Source organism: Oncorhynchus keta, chromosome 24, assembly GCF_023373465.1.
Source record: "Oncorhynchus keta strain PuntledgeMale-10-30-2019 chromosome 24, Oket_V2, whole genome shotgun sequence".
Taxonomy (NCBI): domain Eukaryota; kingdom Metazoa; phylum Chordata; class Actinopteri; order Salmoniformes; family Salmonidae; genus Oncorhynchus; species Oncorhynchus keta.
The window spans coordinates 6,767,316-6,791,092 of record NC_068444.1 but is presented as its reverse complement, the minus strand read 5'-3'; the positions used below and the strand labels follow the sequence as shown (position 1 = coordinate 6,791,092).

Sequence of the window (23,777 nt, the reverse complement as noted above, 5' to 3'; positions counted from 1 at the left end):
CTAAATTAATGAATTTCTATTCACTGACTTCCTTATTTGAAGTGTAACTGTGTCATGCGTTGCTATTTGTGTTCGGTATAATTTGGTGGACAAGAATCTGTTGGGAAATCTAAGAGAGCAGAGCCACATAGACATTGCATCTACATTTGGCTGGCCTGGGTACTGTGTAATGCTGTGGGGACCCCTCATCTGAAGGAGTAAATAAGACCAGGGCATACACTGGGTAACTCACAGCAGGGTTTGCTGTAAACGACAGAACCCTTCAGTCCAAACCTGTAAGGTACCTCTTACAGCACCAGCCAGCAGGACCTACTGCTGTGACAATCACTTCCTGGAGTTGTCAAACCTCTCCCTGTTATTTCCTCTGATTGGCTCTTCCTGAGATCGGCCCAATCAGCGGCTGGTTAGTGGTTAGTGGTAGATAGGGACTGTTGATTGCTCTGTCTGTCTGTCTGTGTCTGGGGTAATTACTGGATTACATCAAGAGCTTGAACTTTATAGCTCTGATGGACAAATAAACTAACAAAAACAAACAAGGATTTGTTTACCAGTGATGTTACAATCAATATATCCATGTTCTGTAAGTCGTTGCTCAACTTTGCCAACACAAGCTTCATTATTTTGAACCTGAACATTCATATGTTTGACCAGAGCAAACCGAAGGGCAATACAGTGTGGCTCCAAAAGTAGTGACCCATTTATTGTTGTTTTGCCTCTGTACTCCAGCGCTTTTGGATTTGGAACGATGCAACGGCTACGAAGTTAATGTGTAGACTGTCAGCTGTAATTATAGGGTATGTTCATTCATATCGGGGTTACAGCTCTTATTGTACGTAGTAGTCCCGTTCCCCCCATTTGAGGGGATGTGTAGACTGTCAGCTGTAATTATAGGGTATGTTCATTCATATCGGGTGAACCGTTTAGGAGTTACAGCACTTATTGTAGTAGTCCCCCATTTGAGGGGACATTTGTCCCATTTGGGACAAATTCACTTTTATGTATTAAAATAGTCTAAGGTTTAGTATTTGGTCCCATATTCCTAGCACGTAATGATTACGCCAAGCTTGTGATTCTTTTGGATGCGTCTGCTGTTCATTTAGCCTGTGTTTCAGATCATCTGGTACCCCAAAAGAAATGAATGGTCAATAATTCATGTTATTTTGGAGTCACGTTTTATTGTAAATCGGAATAGAATATGTTTCTAAACACTTCTACATTAATGTGGGTGAATGAGTGAATAATGAGTAATGAATGATGAGTGGGTTAAGTTTGATAAACCTCTTTGCAGAGACAAAGAGTTTATAAGGGGGTGGGGGGGGGTCATGTCTGAATGCATTTTGAATAACTGAATTGAATTGAAAGGCTGCATGCAAGGACAAAAGGTGGCTAGCGCTCACTCTAGTGAACTCTGGCAGAGATGCGTTTTAGCCCCTGGGCGCACACTGGCTGTCTGAACGAGGCCTCTAAAACTCATCTCGGCCTGCTTAAGCAAGCGTTAACATGGAATAGTAAGTTAGTTGAATGAAAATAGTTTGATCAGAAAGGTAGATGTTTTTATTTTTATGTATTTTTATGGCAGAGTTTCACTCCTATTCAAGTCAGTGAGAGCACAGATCCTGTCAGTTATTTTAAATTACATTTTAGACTGAAACATCATTTTTAAATATATATTTTTTTACTATTTTGGCTTTGCCTAGAAATACAGTATAAACAAAACATTTTTTTTTAAATGGCTTTAATCTCAAATAAAAGGGCTGAGTCCTCCATATATATTTCTTAAATATATGGTTTGCAGCTGCTAGAAGCCATTGTCCGTTATTCTGCAGGCTGATCTCTCATAGCTCTTCTTCGATGTGAACCCGCCTGTCCCAACAAGGAGAGGAGAGGGATGACCGGCGTGATTAGTGAGTTGTTGACGAAGGAGAGCGAGAGATTCTGCCTACGGTGTGTACGTGCGTAGGCTGATTTGTGAGGCTGTCTGGTTGATACCACACTGTGACGATTCCCTTCCTCTCTCTTCATCAGCCACCTCTCAACAGGCACAATCAGCTGACAAACACGTAGACACACAAACACTCCGTCTTCAACAGTGTTTTCCCAAACTCGGTCCTCTGGACCCCAAGAGGTCCACGTTTTGGGTTTTTTCCCCCCTAGCACTACACAGTTGATTCATAATCAATAATCAATCAAGCTTGTCTACATCTCCCCTTTCTTAAAAAGACAAAAGACACTATTGTAAAAAGACAATTTGTTGAAAAAAAAAAAATATATATATATCTAACTGGTTTGAAGTTAGACTACAAGGATGCATACAGTGAAATGCTGAAAACATATTACCAACCTTCCTGTATCAATTGGATTTTTATCTGTGTTTCGCCTGTAACATCAGTTCTGTGGCACTCACAGACAATATCTTTGCAGTTTTAGAAACGTCAGAGTGTTTTATTTCCAAAGCTGTCGATTATATGCATAGTCGAGCATCTTTTAGTGACAAAATATCTTGTTAAAAACAGGAATGTTTTTTCATCCAAAATGTTTTAATATAGCGCCCCCTAATGCATAACTGGTTGGGTTAGGAAGCATGAAGTTTTACTCACCAGTATAACAACAGTGTGGTCAAATACTTAGTAACGTAGTTGTAGTCACCATAGTTATGTTTTTGGGTTATTGCATATTTATTAACTTATTTCCAGATATCTTCTAAACTACCCACAATGCACTATTTCTCAACATTATATTGGAGGATCTATTCTGTGCTACCGAGTTCATATGCTAGCTCGGTGGCTAGCTCAAGCGGGCTAACGTTAGCCACTAGCATGAAATTCAATTCCAGACCCAACTGTTGGTGGGGGTGAGCTACAATCCACCAATCCCAGGAAGTGTTATGTAAACAAGGAGCAAGTGCTGCAATGCAGCATGCTTTTTTTTCACTGACTTTGTAGCTAACGGTATCTAGTGGGAACCTTTTAGCACAGCAGACTACAGTGCCTTCTTGCCGTGGGCTCCAAACGAAAGAGAAAATCATACCTGCTCTAATTGTGTAGTACCCCGTCTGTTCTACTTTTTTGTTTCGTCAACTTTTCGGCATGTTCTCTGTGAAGTAAGCTACGTGTGTTTTGTAACTTTTTCTACCTTGGCTTATGCTAGCACACTAGCTGACGGACATCTGGAATGTAACTATTTTTGAATTCCCTGACTCTTCATCGGCCGGTGAAGCATCTGCCTCTCCCTAGCTTTGATAACTAACTCAGTCTGCACGCTTTAAAAAGTTTTGCCATCAATCAATCTGTCCCTGCTTTCTCTGCTTTGATTTGTGGTTACGTTTCAGTAGTTCTAGCTGGTCTCCAGTAGTTGGGCTCTAGCTTGCCGACCATAACCGTGGTGATTGGCTAGGCTAGTAGTTAGTTGGCTAAATAGCTAACGTTAGCTGGATAGCTAGCTTGCTGGCTAAGATAACTGCATATAGCTTACATTCTTTGATAACTGGTTAGATGGTGTTATGTATTTCCAAAACTTTGGTTTACTTTAAGGTAGCCGTAAGCTAGGTGTTGATAGCAGCTGGCTGACTCGTGTAGTGCTAACGTAAAGCTAGTAGTCTAGTAGGGCAAACGTTAGCATGCTAATTCGCTAGCAACCTTTGCAAGTAGATTTGTATACATTCATCCATAAAGTATTCGCTTATAAGTCAGCAGAACAGTTTTTTTATTTTAAACCAGTAGTCGAGAGTGCAAATAATTTGCTTTCATTTGAAGGTATACATGTGAAGGTATTTATGTTGTGAGTTTGACATTCTAAGGGAATAGACTGGCTCACACATTACATCATCACTTTTTTCCGACACGACTTTGTCACTGTTCGGGAATTCTGATCTGTTTTATGTGATAAAAGACAGGTGTATAACTTTTGCATTGAGACTTTTGACGTGTACACTAATGCAGATCCATCATGTTAGTCGTAGTAACATTTTTGTTTTTGCTAGCTGCCCTGTAACACCACACAAGATGAGTTTTCTTAGGGGGAGTTTTGTTCTCTGTTCACGTCATTCCTGGTCAGCGGGATAACCATCGGTGTATCAGCTGCTTTCCCCTGTCACAGCACAGCCCGGCCAGGCAATCAAGGCTAATTCAATTAGGCCTGGGCACTTTGGCAAATTTCAATGGGGGGAGGTAATATCCATTAACCCCCCCTCATGTCAAGACGTATCACGGGGGAATATGATTTAATACCACCGGCCCGGCCGTCCGGCCCACAATGATACAACAAAATGCTGCTGGTGGCACAGGAAAAGGTTTAATAAAGATGATGGAATGGGAGAGTCCATTAGTGGAACAGGGTCTTGGGCAGGTCTTTCTGCTCTGAGGTCATGAATTCTAGTACTGCTGTAATAACATTAAGTGATTTAAGTGGGGAGGGGAAGGAGGAGAGGAAAGGGAGGGAGGCGGGTAGGGGTAAGGGGAAGGAGAAGAGGAAAGGGAGGGAGGGGTAAGGGGACGAAGGGGAGGGATGAGTGGAAAGGGAGAGAGGGGAGGGATGAGGGGAAAGAGGAGAGGAAAGGGAGAGAGGGGAGGGATGAGGGGAAAGAGGAGAGGAGAGGGAGGGATGAGGGGAAAGAGGAGAGGAAAGGGAGAGAGGGGAGGGATGAGGGGAAAGAGGAGAGGAGAGGGAGGTAGGGGTAAAGGGAGGGAAGGGAAAGAGGATAGGAAAGGGAGGGATGGGGGGAAAGAGGAGAAGGGAGGGAGGGATGAGGGGAGGGGGGGATGAGGGGAAAGAGGAGAGGGGAGGGAGAGATGAGGGGAAAGAGGGGAGGGGGGATGAGGGGAAAGAGGGGAGGGGGGATGAGGGGAAAGAGGGGAGGTAGGTAGGGGTAAGGGGAGGGAGGGGAAAGAGGAGAGGGGAGGTAGGTAGGGGTAAGGGGAGGGAAGGAGAGAGGCTAGTGGAGGGGAGAGTGGATCTGTGCGGGGTGGGGACAAGGAGTGGTGAGGAGGGAGGCTGAAGGTTACTCCTCTCTGAGAGGTGACCTGTCCTCTCTCTGTCCCTGGCTGGCTGGCTGGCTGGCTGGCTGGTGGAGAGGGTTAGAATGCTAATTGGCTGGCTGGTGGAGAGGGTTAGAATGCTGATTGGCTGGCTGGTGGAGAGGGTTAGAATGCTGATTGGCTGGCTGGTGGAGAGGGTTAGTTTGGTGATTGGGTGGGCGGAGCTAGAAAACTCTCGGTGCTTGTGAGTTCCTGGAAGGAGTGTCCCACTTCCACATCGTTCACTGATATGGCCTGGGTTGTGTCCCACTTCCACAGTGTTCACTGATATGTCCTGGGTTGTGTCCCACTTCCACAGTGTTCACTGATATGTCCTGGGTTGTGTCCCACTTCCACATCGTTCACTGATATGTCCTGGGTTGTGTCCCACTTCCACAGTGTTCACTGATATGGCCTGGGTTGTGTCCCACTTCCACAGTGTTCACTGATATGGCCTGGGTTGTGTCCCACTTCCACAGTGTTCACTGATATGGCCTGGGTTGTGTCCCACTTCCACAGTGTTCACTGATATGGCCTGGGTTGTGTCCCACTTCCACAGTGTTCACTGATATGGCCTGGGTTGTGTCCCACTTCCACAGTGTTCACTGATATGGCCTGGGTTGTGTCCCACTTCCACGGCCTGGGTTGTGTCCCACTTCCACGGCCTGGGTTGTGTCCCACTTCCACAGTGTTCACTGATATGTCCTGGGTTGTGTCCCACTTCCACAGTGTTCACTGATATGTCCTGGGTTGTGTCCCACTTCCACAGTGTTCACTGATATGGCCTGGGTTGTGTCCCACTTCCACAGTGTTCACTGATATGGCCTGGGTTGTGTCCACTTGTTCACTGATATGGCCTGGGTTGTGTCCCACTTCCACAGTGTTCACTGATATGTCCTGGGTTGTGTCCCACTTCCACAGTGCTCACTGATATGGCCTGGGTTGTGTCCACTTGTTCACTGATATGGCCTGGGTTGTGTCCCACTTCCACAGTGTTCACTGATATGGCCTGGGTTGTGTCCCACTTCCACAGTGTTCACTGATATGGCCTGGGTTGTGTCCCACTTCCACAGTGTTCACTGATATGGCCTGGGTTGTGTCCCACTTCCACAGTGTTCACTGATATGGCCTGGGTTGTGTCCCACTTCCACAGTGCTCACTGATATGGCCTGGGTTGTGTCCACTTGTTCACTGATATGGCCTGGGTTGTGTCCCACTTCCACAGTGTTCACTGATATGGCCTGGGTTGTGTCCCACAAATGGCAACCTATAGGGAATAATACAGTGCCATTATTACAGACTGAGTGGACAAAATATTAGGAACACCTTCCTAATCTAGAGTTGCATCCTGTTTGGCCCTCAGAACAGCTTCAATTGGTTGGGGCATGAATGACAATAACAATTTATTTCCTCCTTCCTTACTGCTCATGCGCTCTTAAAGTGGCAGCGCACGGTGAAGGCTCCGTGCAGATTTCGCCACAACCTCTCGAGGGAAATCATCACCACTTGTCCAGTTGTCCTTTTGACAAAGCTACAGATTTAATTTGTTTCTGACCTTTCTCTGCCCCGCCCAATTGACCAGTCCTCAACAAATTAGAGACTGTATATTTGTCAGCAAACAAGTCAAGCTGAGACCTGGGCGTATTAATGCATCAAAGCATTGAAGTAAATGAAATTCCCGATCATTAGTCAGTCCAGGGCCTCTAGTCTGGTCTGTGGTCAAAATGATCTTTCAGATGTTAAACAACTTTGTGTGGCTATAAGGGGGAGGGAAACGACTGGCTTTATAAAGGCCTCTGGTGAAATGGGTCAAATGCCCAACCATTGGCTTTCCAGAGAATACAAACATTTGTTTAGTCTGAATAAGGTCGTCCTTTTAAAAAAAATAAAAAAAATGTTTAACCTTTATTTAACTAGGCAAGATCAGTTAATTAAGAACAAATTCTTATTTTCAATGACTGCCTAGGAACAGTGGGTTTAACTGCCTGTTCAGGGGCAGAACGACAGATTTGTACCTTGTCAGCTCGGGGGTTTGAACTTGCAACCTTCCGGTTACCAGTCCAACGCTCTAACCACTAGGCTACCCTGCCACCCCTACACTCTAACCACTAGGCTACCCTGCCGCCTCTACACTCTAACCACTAGGCTACCCTGCCTCCTCTACACTCTAACCACTAGGCTACCCTGCCACCTCTACACTCTAACCACTAGGCTACCCTGCCACCTCTACACTCTAACCACTAGGCTACCCTGCCTCCTCTACACTCTAACCACTAGGCTACCCTGCCGCCTCTACACTCTAACCACTAGGCTACCCTGCCGCCTCTACACTCTAACCACTAGACTACCCTGCCGCCTCTACACTCTAACCACTAGGCTACCCTGCCGCCTCTACACTCTAACCACTAGACTACCCTGCCGCCCCTACACTCTAACCACTAGGCTACCCTGCCGCCTCTACACTCTAACCACTAGGCTACCCTGCCGCCTCTACACTCTAACCACTAGGCTACCCTGCCGCCTCTACACTCTAACCACTAGGCTACCCTGCCGCCCCTACACTCTAACCACTAGGCTACCCTGCCGCCTCTACACTCTAACCACTAGGCTACCCTGCCGCCCCTACACTCTAACCACTAGGCTACGCTGCCGCCCCTACACTCTAACCACTAGGCTACCCTGCCGCCTCTACACTCTAACCACTAGACTACCCTGCCGCCTCTACACTCTAACCACTAGACTACCCTGCCGCCTCTACACTCTAACCACTAGGCTACCCTGCCGCCTCTACACTCTAACCACTAGGCTACCCTGCCGCCCTACACTCTAACCACTAGGCTACCCTGCCGCCCCTACACTCTAACCACTAGGCTACCCTGCCGCCCCTACACTCTAACCACTAGGCTACCCTGCCGCCTCTACACTCTAACCACTAGGCTACCCTGCCGCCTCTACACTCTAACCACTAGGCTACCCTGCCGCCTCTACACTCTAACCACTAGGCTACCCTGCCGCCTCTACACTCTAACCACTAGGCTACCCTGCCGCCTCTACACTCTAACCACTAGGCTACCCTGCCGCCTCTACACTCTACACAGGGGCAGAACTACAGATTGTTACCTTGTCAGCTCGGGGATTCGTTCCAGCAACCTTTCGGGTTACTGGCCCAACGCTCTGACTACTAGTCTACCTGCTGTCCCAAATGGCACCCTATTCCCTTTTCCCTTTTCCCTATTCCCTTTTCCCTATTCCCTTTTCCCTATTCCCTATTCCCTATTCCCTTTTCCCCTATTCCCTTTTCCCTATTCCCTTTTCCTTTTTCCCTATTCCTATTCCCTATTCCCTTTTCCCTATTCCCTTTTCCCTATTCCCTATTCCCTTTTCCCTATTCCCTATTCCCTATTCCCTTTTCCCTTTTCCCTATTCCCTATTCCCTATTCCCTTTTCCCTATTCCCTTTTCCCTATTCCCTATTCCACTCCCTATTCCCTGCCTTTTCTACAAATGTTACCACTAGCTCTACCCAGATGTTGGCTTTTCCCTTGTACACTTTTGTAGATGTGTTGCCACTAGCTCTCCCTGCCAGAAGCTCTACATTCTAAAACCACTAGTGCCTTGGCTCCTCCATCACTGTCTTTTTACACTTTACTTTAACCACTTAAAACATCAGCCAATATGTAATCATCAACATCATAATATTATACCATTGGTAGGATTGTTTTTTTCTGCCCTTACAAATGGATAATCACATCTCTTTACACCGTGACCATCTGCTGATGGAAGATAAGAGGGAGTTTCTGTTTAAAACGGCCTGAAATTTCAGGTGGTCTTTTTAAAAACAAAACTCTGACTAAAGGTCGTTATAAGAATTTCTGATGTTTTTCCAAATGTGTACCCTATTCCCTGTATATGTATATTCCTTTTTATATATTGTGTTTTTCTATATTCCCTTTTCCTATTCCCTTTTTATATTCCCTTTTCCCTATTCCTATTACATTTTCCCTATTCCTATTCCCTTTTCCCTATTCCCTATTCCCTATTCCCTTTTTCCTATTCCCTTTTTCCTATTCCCTTTTTCCTATTCCCTTTCCCTATTCCTTTTTCCTATTCCCTATTCCTTTTCCCTATTACCTTTTATGTATTCCCTATTGTATATTCCCTATGTATATATTTCCTATTATATATATTATATGTATATATATTCCCTTTTTCCTATTCCCTTTTTCCTATTCCCTTTTTATGTATTCCCTATTACCTTTTCCCTATTCCCTATTCCTATTCCCTATTCCCTTTTTCCTATTATATTTTTCCTATTCCCTTTTTCCTATTCCCTTTTCCTATTCCTTTTCCCTATTCCTTTTTCCTATTATATTCCCTATTCCCTATTCCCTATTCCCTTTTCCCTATTCCCTTTTCCCTTTTCCCTATTCCCTATTCCCTATTCCCTATTCCCTTTTCTAGTGAAATGTTATCTATTAGCTCCTCTCCAGATGCTGGCTTTTCCCTTGTACGGTTTTGTAGATGTGTTGCGCCGTCCAGCTCTCCGACTGCCAGAAGCAGTCGAATTGATTTCCAAAACTCATAGTGCCTTGGCTCAATCTCCATCACTGTCTTTTTACACTTTACTTTGCGTCAGTCTATCTTAAAACATCAGCCAATATGTAATCATAATATTATATTTTATTGGTAGAGATTGTTTTTTGTTTTTTTTATTTACAAATGGATAATCACACATCTCTTTACACTGTGACCATCTGCTGATGGAAGATAAGAGGGAGTTTCTGTTTAAAATATACGTATATATATATACATATATATATATGTATACACATATATGTGTATATGTATGTGTGTGTGTGTGTACACATGTGTGTGTGTGTGTGTGTGTGTGTGTGTGTGTGTGTGTGTGTGTGTGTGTGTATGTATCCCTTCCTCCCCTGTGGGTTGGGCTGTTGTTCTGAACCCTCCCCTCTATCCCTTCCTCCCCTGTGGGTTGGGCTGCCCCTCCCCCTCTATCCCTTCCTCCCCTGTGGGCTGGGCAGTTGTTCTGAACCCTCCCCCTCTATCCCTTCCTCCCCTGTGGGCTGGGCAGTTGTTCTGAACCCTCCCCTCTATCCCTTCCTCCCCTGTGGGCTGGGCAGTTGTTCTGAACCCTCCCCCTCTATCCCTTCCTCCCCTGTGGGCTGGGCTGTTGATCTGAACCCTCCCCCTCTATCCCTTCCTCCCCTGTGGGCTGGGCTGTTGTTCTGAACCCTCCCCCTCTATCCCTTCCTCCCCTGTGGGCTGGGCTGTTGTTCTGAACCCTCCCCCTCTATCCCTTCCTCCCCTGTGGGCTGGGCTGCCCTCCCCCTCTATCCCTTCCTCCCCTGTGGGCTGGGCTGTTGTTCTGAACCCTCCCCCTCTATCCCTTCCTCCCCTGTGGGCTGGGCTGTTGTTCTGAACCCTCCCCCTCTATCCCTTCCTCCCCTGTGGGCTGGGCTGTTGTTCTGAACCCTCCCCCTCTATCCCTTCCTCCCCTGTGGGCTGGGCTGCCCTCCCCCTCTATCCCTTCCTCCCCTGTGGGCTGGGCTGTTGTTCTGAACCCTCCCCCTCTATCCCTTCCTCCCCTGTGGGCTGGGCTGCCCTCCCCCTCTATCCCTTCCTCCCCTGTGGGCTGGGCTGTTGTTCTGAACCCTCCCCCTCTATCCCTTCCTCCCCTGTGGGTTGGGCTGCCCTCCCCCTCTATCCCTTCCTCCCCTGTGGGCTGGGCTGTTGTTCTGAACCCTGCTCCTCTATCCCTTCCTCCCCTGTGGGCTGGGCTGTTGTTCTGAACCCTCCCCCTCTATCCCTTCCTCCCCTGTGGGTTGGGCTGCCCTCCCCCTCTATCCCTTCCTCCCCTGTGGGCTGGGCTGTTGTTCTGATGAACCCTCCCCTCTATTCCTTCCTCCCCTGTGGGCTGGGCTGTTGATCTGAACCCTCCCCCTATCCCTTCCTCTCCTGTGGGCTGGGCTGCCCCTCCCCCTCTATCCCTTCCTCCCCTGTGGGCTGGGCTGTTGTTCTGAACCCTCCCCCTCTATCCCTTCCTCCCCTGTGGGCTGGGCAGTTGTTCTGAACCCTCCCCCTCTATCCCTTCCTCCCCTGTGGGCTGGGCAGTTGTTCTGAACCCTCCCCCTCTATCCCTTCCTCCCCTGTGGGCTGGGCTGTTGTTCTGAACCCTCCCCCTCTATCCCTTCCTCCCCTGTGGGCTGGGCTGTTGTTCTGAACCCTCCCCCTCTATCCCTTCCTCCCCTGTGGGCTGGGCTGCCCTCCCCCTCTATCCCTTCCTCCCCTGTGGGCTGGGCAGTTGTTCTGAACCCTCCCCCTCTATCCCTTCCTCCCCTGTGGGTTGGGCTGTTGTTCTGAACCCTCCCCTCTCTTCCCTTCCTCCCCTGTGGGTTGGGCTGGGCTGAACCCTCCCCTCTTTCCCTTCCTCCCCTGTGGGTTGGGCTGTTGTTCTGAACCCTCCTCCTCTTTCCCTTCCTCCCCTGTGGGTTGGGCTGTTGTTCTGAACCCTCCCCTCTTTCCCTTCCTCCCATGTGGGCTGGGCAGTTGGGCTGCCCTCCCCTCTATTCCTTCCTCCCCTGTGGGCTGGGCTGTTGTTCTGAACCCTCCCCCTCTATCCCTTCCTCCCCTGTGGGCTGGGCTGTTGTTCTGAACCCTCCCCCTCTATCCCTTCCTCCCCTGTGGGTTGGGCTGCCCTCCCCCTCTATTCCTTCCTCCCCTGTGGGTTGGGCTGTTGTTCTGAACCCTCCCCCTCTATCCCTTCCTCCCCTGTGGGTTGGGCTACTTATGTAGTGCACTATATAGGGGATAGGGTGCCATTTGTGACGCAGTCTAGCGCTCTCTTCTTCCTAGGGAGGTAATAAGTTGACCTTCCTGTTGTTGGAGACAGCTGCTCTCCCGTGGCATCACTTCACATGGAATAATTCACAAAAAGATTAAGCGATTGGCTGGCTGTTAAAAATCACAGCTTTCCTGACAGTTTTTTGTTTTATCATATCTCAACTACTCAAATAATATCACATTTTTCGGGGTCATTGTCAGTCACTGATGTGTCCGTAATTTGACGCTCCATTGATAACGTCCTTTAATTGACGATGTCAAAGGGCTAACATTTAAAGGGAAAATTATGCAAAAAAAAAAAAAAATTTGGCAACTAAACATTTACATTACATTTAAGTCATTTAGCAGACGCTCTTATCCAGAGCGACTTACAAATTGGTGCATTCACCTTATGACATCCAGTGGAACAGCCACTTTACAATAGTGCATCTAAATCTTTTAGGGGGGGTGAGAAGGATTACTTTATCCTATCCTAGGTATTCCTTAAAGAGGTGGGGTTTCAGGTATACCTAAACCATTTCCTACTTAGCCAGTCAGATGAATTCAGGGATATCATTTGTATGTCTCCGTTTCGGAAGGAAGTCGAAGGTGTTTTATTTCGCGAGCCAATGGTAAACTTCCGGTCATTGCCCTTAGCGCTAGTTAGCATTGGCTCGCGAAACTCCCTCTAAACTTCTTTCAAACAGCACGCAGAAGCATACAAATGGTATCCATGTGTACACATGACTCGGGTGTAATTAGAACAAGTTAATTGCCAAAATCTTTCACTATCGCTTTAATGATATTGGTCATGAACGGTGTCCGTTCTGTTTGTCCTTCCCCCAGGTACTGAGCAGTACAGTACGTACACTGGCTACGCAGACAGCTACCTGTGGGACGGCAAACATCAGGACAAGACCCCGAGGTACGTGCTTACTGATCAGACCGTTTTAAAATATACTTTACATATTTAAGGGATTTCACTCTGAAGTTGTTTACAATATTGATTACCCAATTACCAAGAGCCTGATATAATGACTTTTCCTCCCAACTAACCGGTCGCCAGGAGAGGGCTGACCACCCTTCAGAGCCCGGTTCCTCTCTTAAGTTTCTTCCTAGGTTCCTGCCTTCTAGAGAGTTTTCCTAGACACTGTGTTTCTGCCTCTGCATTGCTTGCTGTTTTAGACTGGGTTTCTGTTAAGCACTTTGACAACTGCTGATGTAAAAATGGCTTTATAAAATACAATTGATTTATATGACGTTGATCTGTCGTCCACAGAGACACCTGGCAGAGGAAGTGCACAGAGATCGTAGCGATGGACGCTCTGAAGTTCAGGAACTTCCTCGAACAGTTTCACCCTGAGAAAATGAACAGAGAACTGAATAAGGTGAGTTATTCAGGAGTGGTGGTAACTAGACCAGGGGGAGTGGTGGTAACTAGACCAGGGGGAGTGGTGGTAACTCGACCAGGGGGAGTGGTGGTAACTAGACCAGGGGGAGAGGTGGTAACTCGACCAGGGGGAGTGGTGGTACCTCTACCAGGGGGAGTGGTGGTACCTCTACCAGGGGGAGTGGTGGTCTCTACCAGGAGTCTACCAGGGGAGTGGTGGTAACTAGACCAGGGGAGAGGTGGTAACTAGACCAGGGGGAGAGGTGGTAACTAGACCAGGGGAGAGGTGGTAACTAGACCAGGGGAGTGGTGGTAACTAGACCAGGGGAGTGGTGGTACCTCTACCAGGGGGAGTGGTGGTAACTAGACCAGGGGAGAGGTGGTAGCTAGACCAGGGGGAGAGGTGGTAACTAGACCAGGGGAGAGGTGGTAACTAGACCAGGGGAGTGGTGGTAACTAGACCAGGGGGAGTGGTGGTACCTCTACCAGGGGAGTGGTGGTAACTAGACCAGGGGGAGAGGTGGTAACTAGACCAGGGGAGAGGTGGTAACTAGATCAGGGGAGTGGTGGTAACTAGACCAGGGGAGTGGTGGTACCTCTACCAGGGGGAGTGGTGGTAACTAGACCAGGGGAGGGTGGTAACTAGACCAGGGGAGAGGTGGTAACTAGACCAGGGGAGAGGTGGTAACTAGACCAGGGGAGAGGTGGTAACTAGACCAGGGGTGGTGTGGTGGTAACTAGACCAGGGGGGAGTGGTGGTACCTCTACCAGGGGAGTGGTGGTAACTAGACCAGGGGAGTGGTGGTATCTAGACCAGGGGAGAGGTGGTAACTAGACCAGGGGGAGTGGTGGTACCTCTACCAGGGGAGTGGTGGTAGGGGGAGTGGTGGTAACTCTACCAGGGGAGTGGTGGTAACTCTACCAGGGGAGTGGTGGTAACTAGACCAGGGGGAGTGGTGGTAACTAGACCAGGGGAGAGGTGGTAACTAGACCAGGGGAGAGGTGGTAACTAGACCAGGGGAGAGGTGGTAACTAGACCAGGGGAGTGGTGGTAACTAGACCAGGGGAGAGGTGGTAACTAGACCAGGGGAGTGGTGGTAACTAGACCAGGGGTGGTGGTAACTAGACCAGGGGGAGTGGTGGTACCTCTACCAGGGGGGTGTGGTGGGGGGAGTGGTAACTAGACCAGGGGAGTGGTGGTAACTAGACCAGGGGAGTGGTGGTAACTAGACCAGGGGAGTGGTGGTAACTAGACCAGGGAGTGGTGGTAACTAGACCAGGGGGAGTGGTGGTACCTCTACCAGGGAGGGAGTGGTGGTAGGTGGTAACTAGACCAGGGGAGTGGTGGTAACTAGACCAGGGGGAGTGGTGGTAACTAGACCAGGGGGTGGTAGTGGTGGTAACTAGACCAGGGGAGTGGTGGTAACTAGACCAGGGGAGTGGTGGTAACTAGACCAGGGGGAGTGGTGGTGGTAACTAGACCAGGGGAGTGGTGGTAACTAGACCAGGGGGTAGCCAGGTGGTAACTAGACCAGGGGGAGTGGTGGTAACGGGAGTGGTGGTAACTAGACCAGGGGAGAGGTGGTAACTAGACCAGGGGAGTGGTGGTAACTAGACCAGGGGAGTGGTGGTAACTAGACCAGGGGAGTGGTGGTACCTCTAGGGGAGTGGTGGTAACCAGGGGAGTGGTGGTAACTAGACCAGGGAGCGGTGTAACTAGACCAGGGGAGCGGTGGTAACTAGACCAGGGGAGAGGTGGTAACTAGACCAGGGGGAGTGGTGGTAACTAGACCAGGGGAGTGGTGGTAACTAGACCAGGGGAGTGGTGGTAACTAGACCAGGGGAGCGGTGGTAACTAGACCAGGGGAGAGGTGGTAACTAGACCAGGGGAGTGGTGGTAACTAGACCAGGGGAGTGGTGGTAACTAGACCAGGGGAGTGGTGGTACCTGGTGGTAACTAGACCAGGGGAGTGGTGGTAACTAGACCAGGGGGAGAGGTGGTGGTAACTAGACCAGGGGAGTGGTGGTACCTCTACCAGTGGTAACTAGACCAGGGGAGAGGTGGTAACTAGACCAGGGGAGAGGTGGTAACTAGACCAGGGGAGTGGTGGTAACTAGACCAGGGGAGAGGTGGTAACTAGACCAGGGGGAGTGGTGGTACCTCTACCAGGGGAGTGGTGGTACCTCTACCAGGGGGAGTGGTGGTAACTAGACCAGGGGGAGTGGTGGTAACTAGACCAGGGGGAGTGGTGGTACCTCTACCAGGGGAGTGGTGGTACCTAGACCAGGGGGTGGTAGACCAGGGGGAGAGGTGGTAACTAGACCAGGGGAGTGGTGGTACCTCTAGGGGAGAGGTGGTAACTAGACCAGGGGAGAGGTGGTAACTAGACCAGGGGAGTGGTGGTAACTAGACCAGGGGAGTGGTGGTAACTAGACCAGGGGAGTGGTGGTCCAGGGGAGTCTACCAGGGGAGTGGTGGTAACTAGACCAGGGGAGTGGTGGTAACTAGACCAGGGGAGTGGTGGTAACTAGACCAGGGGAGTGGTGGTAACTAGACCAGACCAGGGGGAGTGGTGGTAACTAGACCAGGGGAGTGGTGGTAACTAGACCAGGGGAGCGGTGTAACTAGACCAGGGGGAGCGGTGGTAACTAGACCAGGGGAGAGGTGGTAACTAGACCAGGGGAGTGGTGGTAACTCTACCAGGGGGAGTGGTGGTAACTAGACCAGGGGGAGAGGTGGTAACTAGACCAGGGGGAGAGGTGGTAACTAGACCAGGGGGAGTGGTGGTAACTAGACCAGGGGGAGCGGTGTAACTAGACCAGGGGGAGAGGTGGTAACTGATAGTTTGTTGGTGATGTGGACACTAAGGAACTTAACTCTCAACCCGCTCCACTTCAGCCCAGTCGATGTTAATGGTGGCCTGTTCGGCCCTCCTTTTCCTATAGTCCACGATCAGCTCCTTTGTCTTGCTCACGTTGAGGAGAGGTTGTTGTCGTGGCACTACACTGCCAGTTCTCTGACCTCCTCCCTATAGGCCGTCTCATCGTTGTCGTCATGTTGTGTCGTCAGCAAACTTAATGATGGTGTTGGAGTCGTGTTTGGTCACGCATTCATGGGTGAGCAGGGAGTACTAGAGGGGACTAAGTACACACCCCTGAGGGGCCCCAGTGCTGAGGATCAGCGTCGCAGACGTGTTGTTGTCTACTCTTACCACCTGGGGGTGGCCTGTCAGGAAGTCCAGGATCCAGTTTCAGAGGGGGTGTTTAGTCCCAGAGTCCTTTGCTTAGTGATGAGCTTCATTGGGTACTATGGTGTTGAATGCTGAGCTGTAGTCAATAAACAGCATTCTCACATAGGTGTTCCTTTTGTCCAGGTGGGAATGAGCAGTGTGGAGTGTGATTGAGATTGCGTCATCTGTGGATCTGTTGGGGCGGCATGTGAATTGGAGTGGGTCTAGGGTGTCTGTTGATGTGAGCCGTGACCAGCCTTTCAAAGCACTTCATGGCTACAGATGTGAGTGCCATTGGGTGGTAATCATTTAGGCAGGTTACCTTCGCTTCCTTGGGCACAGGGACTATGGTGGTCTGCTTGAAACATGCAGTTATTACAGACTCGGTCAGGGAGAGGTTGAAAATGTCAGTGAAGACACTTGACAGTTGGTCCGCACATGCTTTGAGTACACGTCCTGGTAATCCGTCTGGCCCAGGGGCTTTGTGAATATTGACCTGTTTAAAGGTTTTGTTCACATCAGCTACCGAGAGCGTTATCACAGTCATCCAAAACATCTGGTGAACTCGTGCATGAATCAGTGTTGCTTGCCTTGAAGCAAGCATAAAAGGCATTTAGCTCGTCTGGTAGGTTAGCTTCACTGGACAGTTTGCGCCTGGGTTTTCTTTTGTAGTCTGTAATAGTTTTCAAGCCCTGCCACATCAGACGAGCGTCAGAGCCGATGTAGTATGATTCAATCTTAGTTCTGTATTGACACTTTGCTTGTTTGATGGTTCGTCTGAGGGCGTGATTTCTTATAAGCATCCGGATTAGTCTCCCGCTCCTTAAAAGCGGCAGCTCTAGCCTTTAGCTCGATGCGGATGTTGCCTGTAATCCATGGCTTCTGGATGGGATATGTATGTACAGTCACTGTGGGGACGACGTCATCGATGCACTTATTGATGAAGCCGATGACTGAGGTGGTACTCCTCAATGTCATTGGATGAATCCCAGAACATATTCCAGTCTGTGCTGCGAAACAGTCCTGTAGCATAGCATCCGCGTCATCTGACCATCGTATTGAGCGAGTCACTGGTACTTCCTCCTTTAGTTTTTACATGTAAGCAGGAATCAGGAGGATAGACGTATGGTCAGATTTGCCAAATGGAAGACGAAGGAGCTTTGTATGCATCTCTGTGTGTGGAGTATAGGTGTTCTAGGATTTTTTTTTTCTGGTTGCACATGGTCAAAATTTGGTAAAACTGATTTCAGTTTGCCTGCATTTAAGTCCCCGGCCACTAGGAGCGCTGCTTCTGGGTGAGCATTTGCTTATGGCCTTAGAGCATTTCGCTACACTCGCATTAACATCTGCTAACCATGTGTATGTGACAAATAAAATTTGATTTGATTTTGAGAGAGTTGGTTGAGAGCGGTCTTAGTGCCAGCTTTGTTCTGTGGTGGTAAATAGACGGCTATGAAAAATACAGATGAGAACTCTCTTGGTAGATAGTGTGGTCGACAGCTTATCGTAAGGTACTCTACCTCAATTCTCACCTTGTGACCCGTTCCACACATCTGTTGTTTGTTATGTAGACTAGGGGGTGGATCTTTGCTGTAAAAGATTTTAGTAGCCTTTGTGTCGTGGCTCTCAACGAATCATCTGAGGGGTTGGTTCGTCGACCAGCCATCGCAGAGCTCTCACTAATAAAGATTCAGTTTACGTATAACTCTGACTTGCGTGATAAGTTTGACTCTCCTCGTTTGATCATACAGAAATGAACCACCACAGTGGCTGGAGGTTTGGGAAAGAGTGATCCTAAAGTGTACACTCATGTACTCCATTCAGTAAAAAAATGCATGAACATTTTTAGGATCGTTATCCCAAATCTCCAGCCACGAACCATATGCTCATCTTATTGAGTTACCACTACTGTAGAACAAACAAGTACAAAACACCCTTACGTGACGTAACCATTTGGCAACTTATAAAACATGAACGTAGTCGTCGTGTTGGTTTGGGGTCAATGATGTATATAAACCCTGGATTGCTGATGCTATGTAGTGGGCCAATGAGAGGCTTTGAAGCCACAGGTCGGCCATATTGGTACTCCTCAGAAGAAGCATATGAATGAATGGGATTCTGCAGTATTTAAATCACATGTTTCAACAACAAAATTAAATGTATTTAAGTGTTTTGTTTTATTGGGGACAGTAGCATTTTACTACTCTCTAAAAGTTATACTTAAGGAACATTTTTGTATATATATTTGTTAGTTTAACTCATATAATTTAAGGTGTTTGTAATGTGGGGGAAAAACTAATGTAAAACACTTTTTCTGTAGCTTCTAGAATCTTCTTTACAGTGGTTGGGGGAGAGAACCAAGATGGTGGCTCTGTGGCTTTGAGTCACTAGTGTATACTGTATTTAAACAATTGGCTACGTCTTTCAGAAGCTCCCATTCTCTGCTTCTTGTATCTGGAGTGCTTCTGCTTTTAAGTGAATTTTGTCTTCCGTTGTACTGTAGACACAAATATGAACGTTCTGTAATATTAATGAAAGTGGAAGTGAGGAGGGTGTCAGGGTACAGCTACCGCTCTTTGATGTTAAGCTTTGATCTTGTGTGTGTGTGTGTGTGTGTGTGTGTGTGTGTGTGTGTGTGTGTGTGTGTGTGTGTGTGTGTGTGTGTGTGTGTGTGTGTGTGTGTGTGTGTGTGTGTGTGTGTGTGTGTGTGTGTGTGTGTGTGTCCCTTTAAAAAAATAATTATATGCATCAGCGAGAACCTTAATTGTCATTTAAGTTCAAATTAGTCTCGTCACGTTGATTTAATAGCGTTGGTGTCTAGCCGTTGCATACAATCAGACAAAAGACAACGCAATGATCTCGTAATCACTACTGCCAAATGTAAAGTGATCTGAAATGACTCACGTGCGCTGTTCTCCTGAGGTAAACAATACTAAACATGTTGATTCAGGAATGGATCATGTCTATGATTAGCTAGTTTAGGGCTATCTGTTCTCCTGAGGTAAACAATACTAAACATGTTGATTCAGGAATGGATCATGTCTATGATTAGCTAGTTTAGGGCTATCTGTTCTCCTGAGGTAAACAATACTAAACATGTTGATTCAGGAATGGATCATGTCTATGATTAGCTAGTTTAGGGCTATCTGTTCTCCTGAGGTAAACAATACTAAACATGTTGATTCAGGAATGGATCATGTCTATGATTAGCTAGTTTAGGGCTATCTGTTCTCCTGAGGTAAACAATACTAAACATGTTGATTCAGGAATGGATCATGTCTATGATTAGCTAGTTTAGGGCTATCTGTTCTCCTGAGGTAAACAATACTAAACATGTTGATTCAGGAATGGATCATGTCTATGATTAGCTAGTTTAGGGCTATCTGTTCTCCTGAGGTAAACAATACTAAACATGTTGATTCAGGAATGGATCATGTCTATGATTAGCTAGTTTAGGGCTATCTGTTCTCCTGATAAACAATACTAAACATGTTGATTCAGGAATGGATCATGTTTGATTAGCTAGTTTAGGGCTATCTGTTCTCCTGAGGTAAACAATACTAAACATGTTGATTCAGGAATGGATCATGTCTATGATTAGCTAGTTTAGGGCTATCTGTTCTCCTGAGGTAAACAATACTAAACATGTTGATTCAGGAATGGATCATGTCTATGATTAGCTAGTTTAGGGCTATCTGTTCTCCTGAGGTAAACAATACTAAACATGTTGATTCAGGAATGGATCATGTCTATGATTAGCTAGTTTAGGGCTATCTGTTCTCCTGAGGTAAACAATACTAAACATGTTGATTCAGGAATGGATCATGTCTATGATTAGCTAGTTTAGGGCTATCTGTTCTCCTGAGGTAAACAATACTAAACATGTTGATTCAGGAATGGATCATGTCTATGATTAGCTAGTTTAGGGCTATCTGTTCTCCTGAGGTAAACAATACTAAACATGTTGATTCAGGAATGGATCATGTCTATGATTAGCTAGTTTAGGGCTATCTGTTCTCCTGAGGTAAACAATACTAAACATGTTGATTCAGGAATGGATCATGTCTATGATTAGCTAGTTTAGGGCTATCTGTTCTCCTGAGGTAAACAATACTAAACATGTTGATTCAGGAATGGATCATGTCTATGATTAGCTAGTTTAGGGCTATCTGTTCTCCTGAGGTAAACAATACTAAACATGTTGATTCAGGAATGGATCATGTCTATGATTAGCTAGTTTAGGGCTATCTGTTCTCCTGAGGTAAACAATACTAAACATGTTGATTCAGGAATGGATCATGTCTATGATTAGCTAGTTTAGGGCTATCTGTTCTCCTGAGGTAAACAATACTAAACATGTTGATTCAGGAATGGATCATGTCTATGATTAGCTAGTTTAGGGCTATCTGTTCTCCTGAGGTAAACAATACTAAACATGTTGATTCAGGAATGGATCATGTCTATGATTAGCTAGTTTAGGGCTATCTGTTCTCCTGAGGTAAACAATACTAAACATGTTGAATCAGGAATGGATCATGTCTATGATTAGCTAGTTAAGGCTATCTGTTTCATTACGATCTCTGCTACTTCCTGCATTAGTTGATCCAACATTTTTTTTGTTTAACCGGTAAAGTTATTGCGAACACATTTATTATTTTTGTAAATTATTTTTGTTTTTACAATAGTAACCTGACCGTGGTGGTTAATTACATCATAAAAAAAACGTATTTATCCATTTCTTCACGTAATATTCTCCGATAGGAAAACGACAATGTGAAATGAAGACGTGAAATGTTTATGTTGTCCGATTTCACTTCAGAGAGAAGCTGACCGTTCTGACAGGAGGTGGAAAAATAACAAGGAGATCCTGTTTTGGAGGGTTGTTTAGGAAACGGTCCCATCTGACCTTTTTAAACCCTAGAATTTACCTCTGGCCTTCCAGGGGAGTGTACATCCCAAATGGCACCCTATTCCCTATATAGTGCACTACTTTCCACCAGGTCCCGTAGTGCGCTATATAGGGAATAGGGTGCCATTTGGATGAAACTGAAAATGGATGTCCAGAGCCCCTTCGTATCATTTAATTTGCTGAGGTATCTCATGTCATGTTAGAGGATGTCAAGTCCACCCGTATCAAAATCCTCCCTTAGCGATGTAAATGGGCTGTAGGGTCTGATAGCTGTAATTGGCAGTTCTACGACATGTGAAGTTGTAAGATGATCGTTTTAAAAATGCATGGTTTATACTCGGGCCAACCGGATCTTTCTTCGGGGGCTTTTAGTTGACACGCAGCGTGCCATTACATTGAATGATGTGCCAAGCTTCAAGCCCGGCAGGCAGTATCCAGTACGTTACATATTCCATTTACGTGTCAATGTATAGGATCTGACTAGAGTTCTCATGATTACATTATGAAACGTACCAGAGATGTGGGACTACACTAAACGGAGATGTGGGGCTACACTAAACAGGGATGTGGGACTACACTAAACAGAGATGTGGGACTACATTAAACAGGGATGTGGAACTACACTAAACAGGGATGTGGGACTACACTAAACAGGGATGTGGGACTACACTAAACAGGGATGTGGGACTACACTAAACAGGGATGTGGGACTACACTAAACAGGGACGTGGGACTACACTAAACAGGGACGTGGGACTACACTAAACAGGGACGTGGGGCTACACTAAACAGGGACGTGGGGCTACACTAAACAGGGACGTGGGGCTACACTAAACAGAGATGTGGGGCTACACTAAACAGAGATGTGGGACTACACTAAACAGGGATGTGGGACTACACTAAACAGGGATGTGGGACTACACTAAACAGGGATGTGGGACTACACTAAACAGGGATGTGGGACTACACTAAACAGGGATGTGGGACTACACTAAACAGGGATGTGGGACTACACTAAACAGGGATGTGGGACTACACTAAACAGGGATGTGGGACTACACTAAACAGGGACGTGGGACTACACTAAACAGGGATGTGGGACTACACTAAACAGGGACATGGGGCTACACTAAACAGGGACGTGGGACTACACTAAACAGGGACGTGGGACTACACTAAACAGGGACGTGTGGGCTACACTAAACAGGATGAGACTACACTAAACAGGGATGTGGGACTACACTAAACAGGGATGTGGGACTACACTAAACAGGGATGTGGGACTACACTAAACAGGGATGTGGGACTACACTAAACAGGGATGTGGGACTACACTAAACAGGGATGTGGGGCTACACTAAACAGGGATGTGGGACTACACTAAACAGGGATGTGGGACTACACTAAACAGGGATGTGGGGCTACACTAAACAGGGATGTGAGACTACACTAAACAGGGATGTGGGACTACACTAACCGGTGACGTGGGACTACACTAAACAGAGATGTGGGACTACACTAAACAGGGATGTGGGACTACACTAACCGGTGACGTGGGACTACACTAACCGGTGACGTGGGACTGCGCGAAACGGCCGTCAGAGGAGCAAAAGGCTTCCTTCTGGCTTTAGTGTAGTTCAAGGAGATCTCATCACATTACTACTGGCTGGTACCCAGCCAGGGCCTGCCATGGTCTGATGACTTGACATTCTGTCACATGCGTACTCTCACATCAGCATCGACCAGCCAACTGAGGACTACTTACTGAGGATTTATTTCTCACCAGTGCAATTTACATGGTACCACTTGTCTGAGAAATTTGGTTGCTCTTTTTTTTTGTGTTTTGTTCTAAATCTTTCTTTCTCCCCCTCCATCCTTCAGGCATACTGTGGCTTTTCCCGCCCAGGGGAGAGGAGTCAGGATCTCTCTGCGGTTGCTACAGGAAACTGGGGCTGCGGTGTGTTCGGTGGAGACGCTAGGTTTAAGGGTAAGCATGGGGGCAACACTTCACTCAAAATGGCTGATTTTACATTTACATTTTAGTCATTTAGGAGCCACTCTTATCCACTTCTTGAGGTGGACTGAACGTGCCTGTACTCATTTTGTGTGTCGGTACCATGTTCCGGCCCAAGTTAAGCACCGTTCTCATCCAGGGCAACTTGAATTGAACTAAAGGTAGGTTAAAAAATTAAATAAAACACAACCACATATCACAATACTTGCTATTTAACCTTATTTTTTATTTTACATTTTAAAGAATCCATGAATTGTTTAACGTGGTCCAAATTGGACTGTACTGTTGAGTATAGGGGAGGATATGATTAAATCTCCAGTTGAAAAGCCACGCTTTTCAACAGGCCCTGAAATGAGTCCCAAATGGCACCCTATTCCCTATAA

At 47.1% G+C, this 23,777-nt stretch overlaps 1 protein-coding gene across 4 annotated transcripts in view; it reads left to right on the top strand.

The window, feature by feature from the left end:
* LOC118381723 (poly(ADP-ribose) glycohydrolase-like) overlaps positions 1 to 23,777 on the top strand; it is a 177,978-nt gene that overhangs the window by 63,121 nt on the left and 91,080 nt on the right. For all 4 annotated transcript variants that reach the window (XR_008077883.1, XR_008077884.1, XR_008077882.1 and 1 more), the window contains 3 exons: positions 12,698 to 12,776; positions 13,131 to 13,239; positions 23,262 to 23,367. Coding sequence is in view for 1 of the 4 variants with exons in the window: in XM_052477575.1 (XP_052333535.1) it covers positions 12,698 to 12,776; positions 13,131 to 13,239; positions 23,262 to 23,367 (294 nt within the window). In the remaining 3 variants the exon portion in view is untranslated. The remainder of the gene's footprint in view (positions 1 to 12,697; positions 12,777 to 13,130; positions 13,240 to 23,261; positions 23,368 to 23,777) is intronic.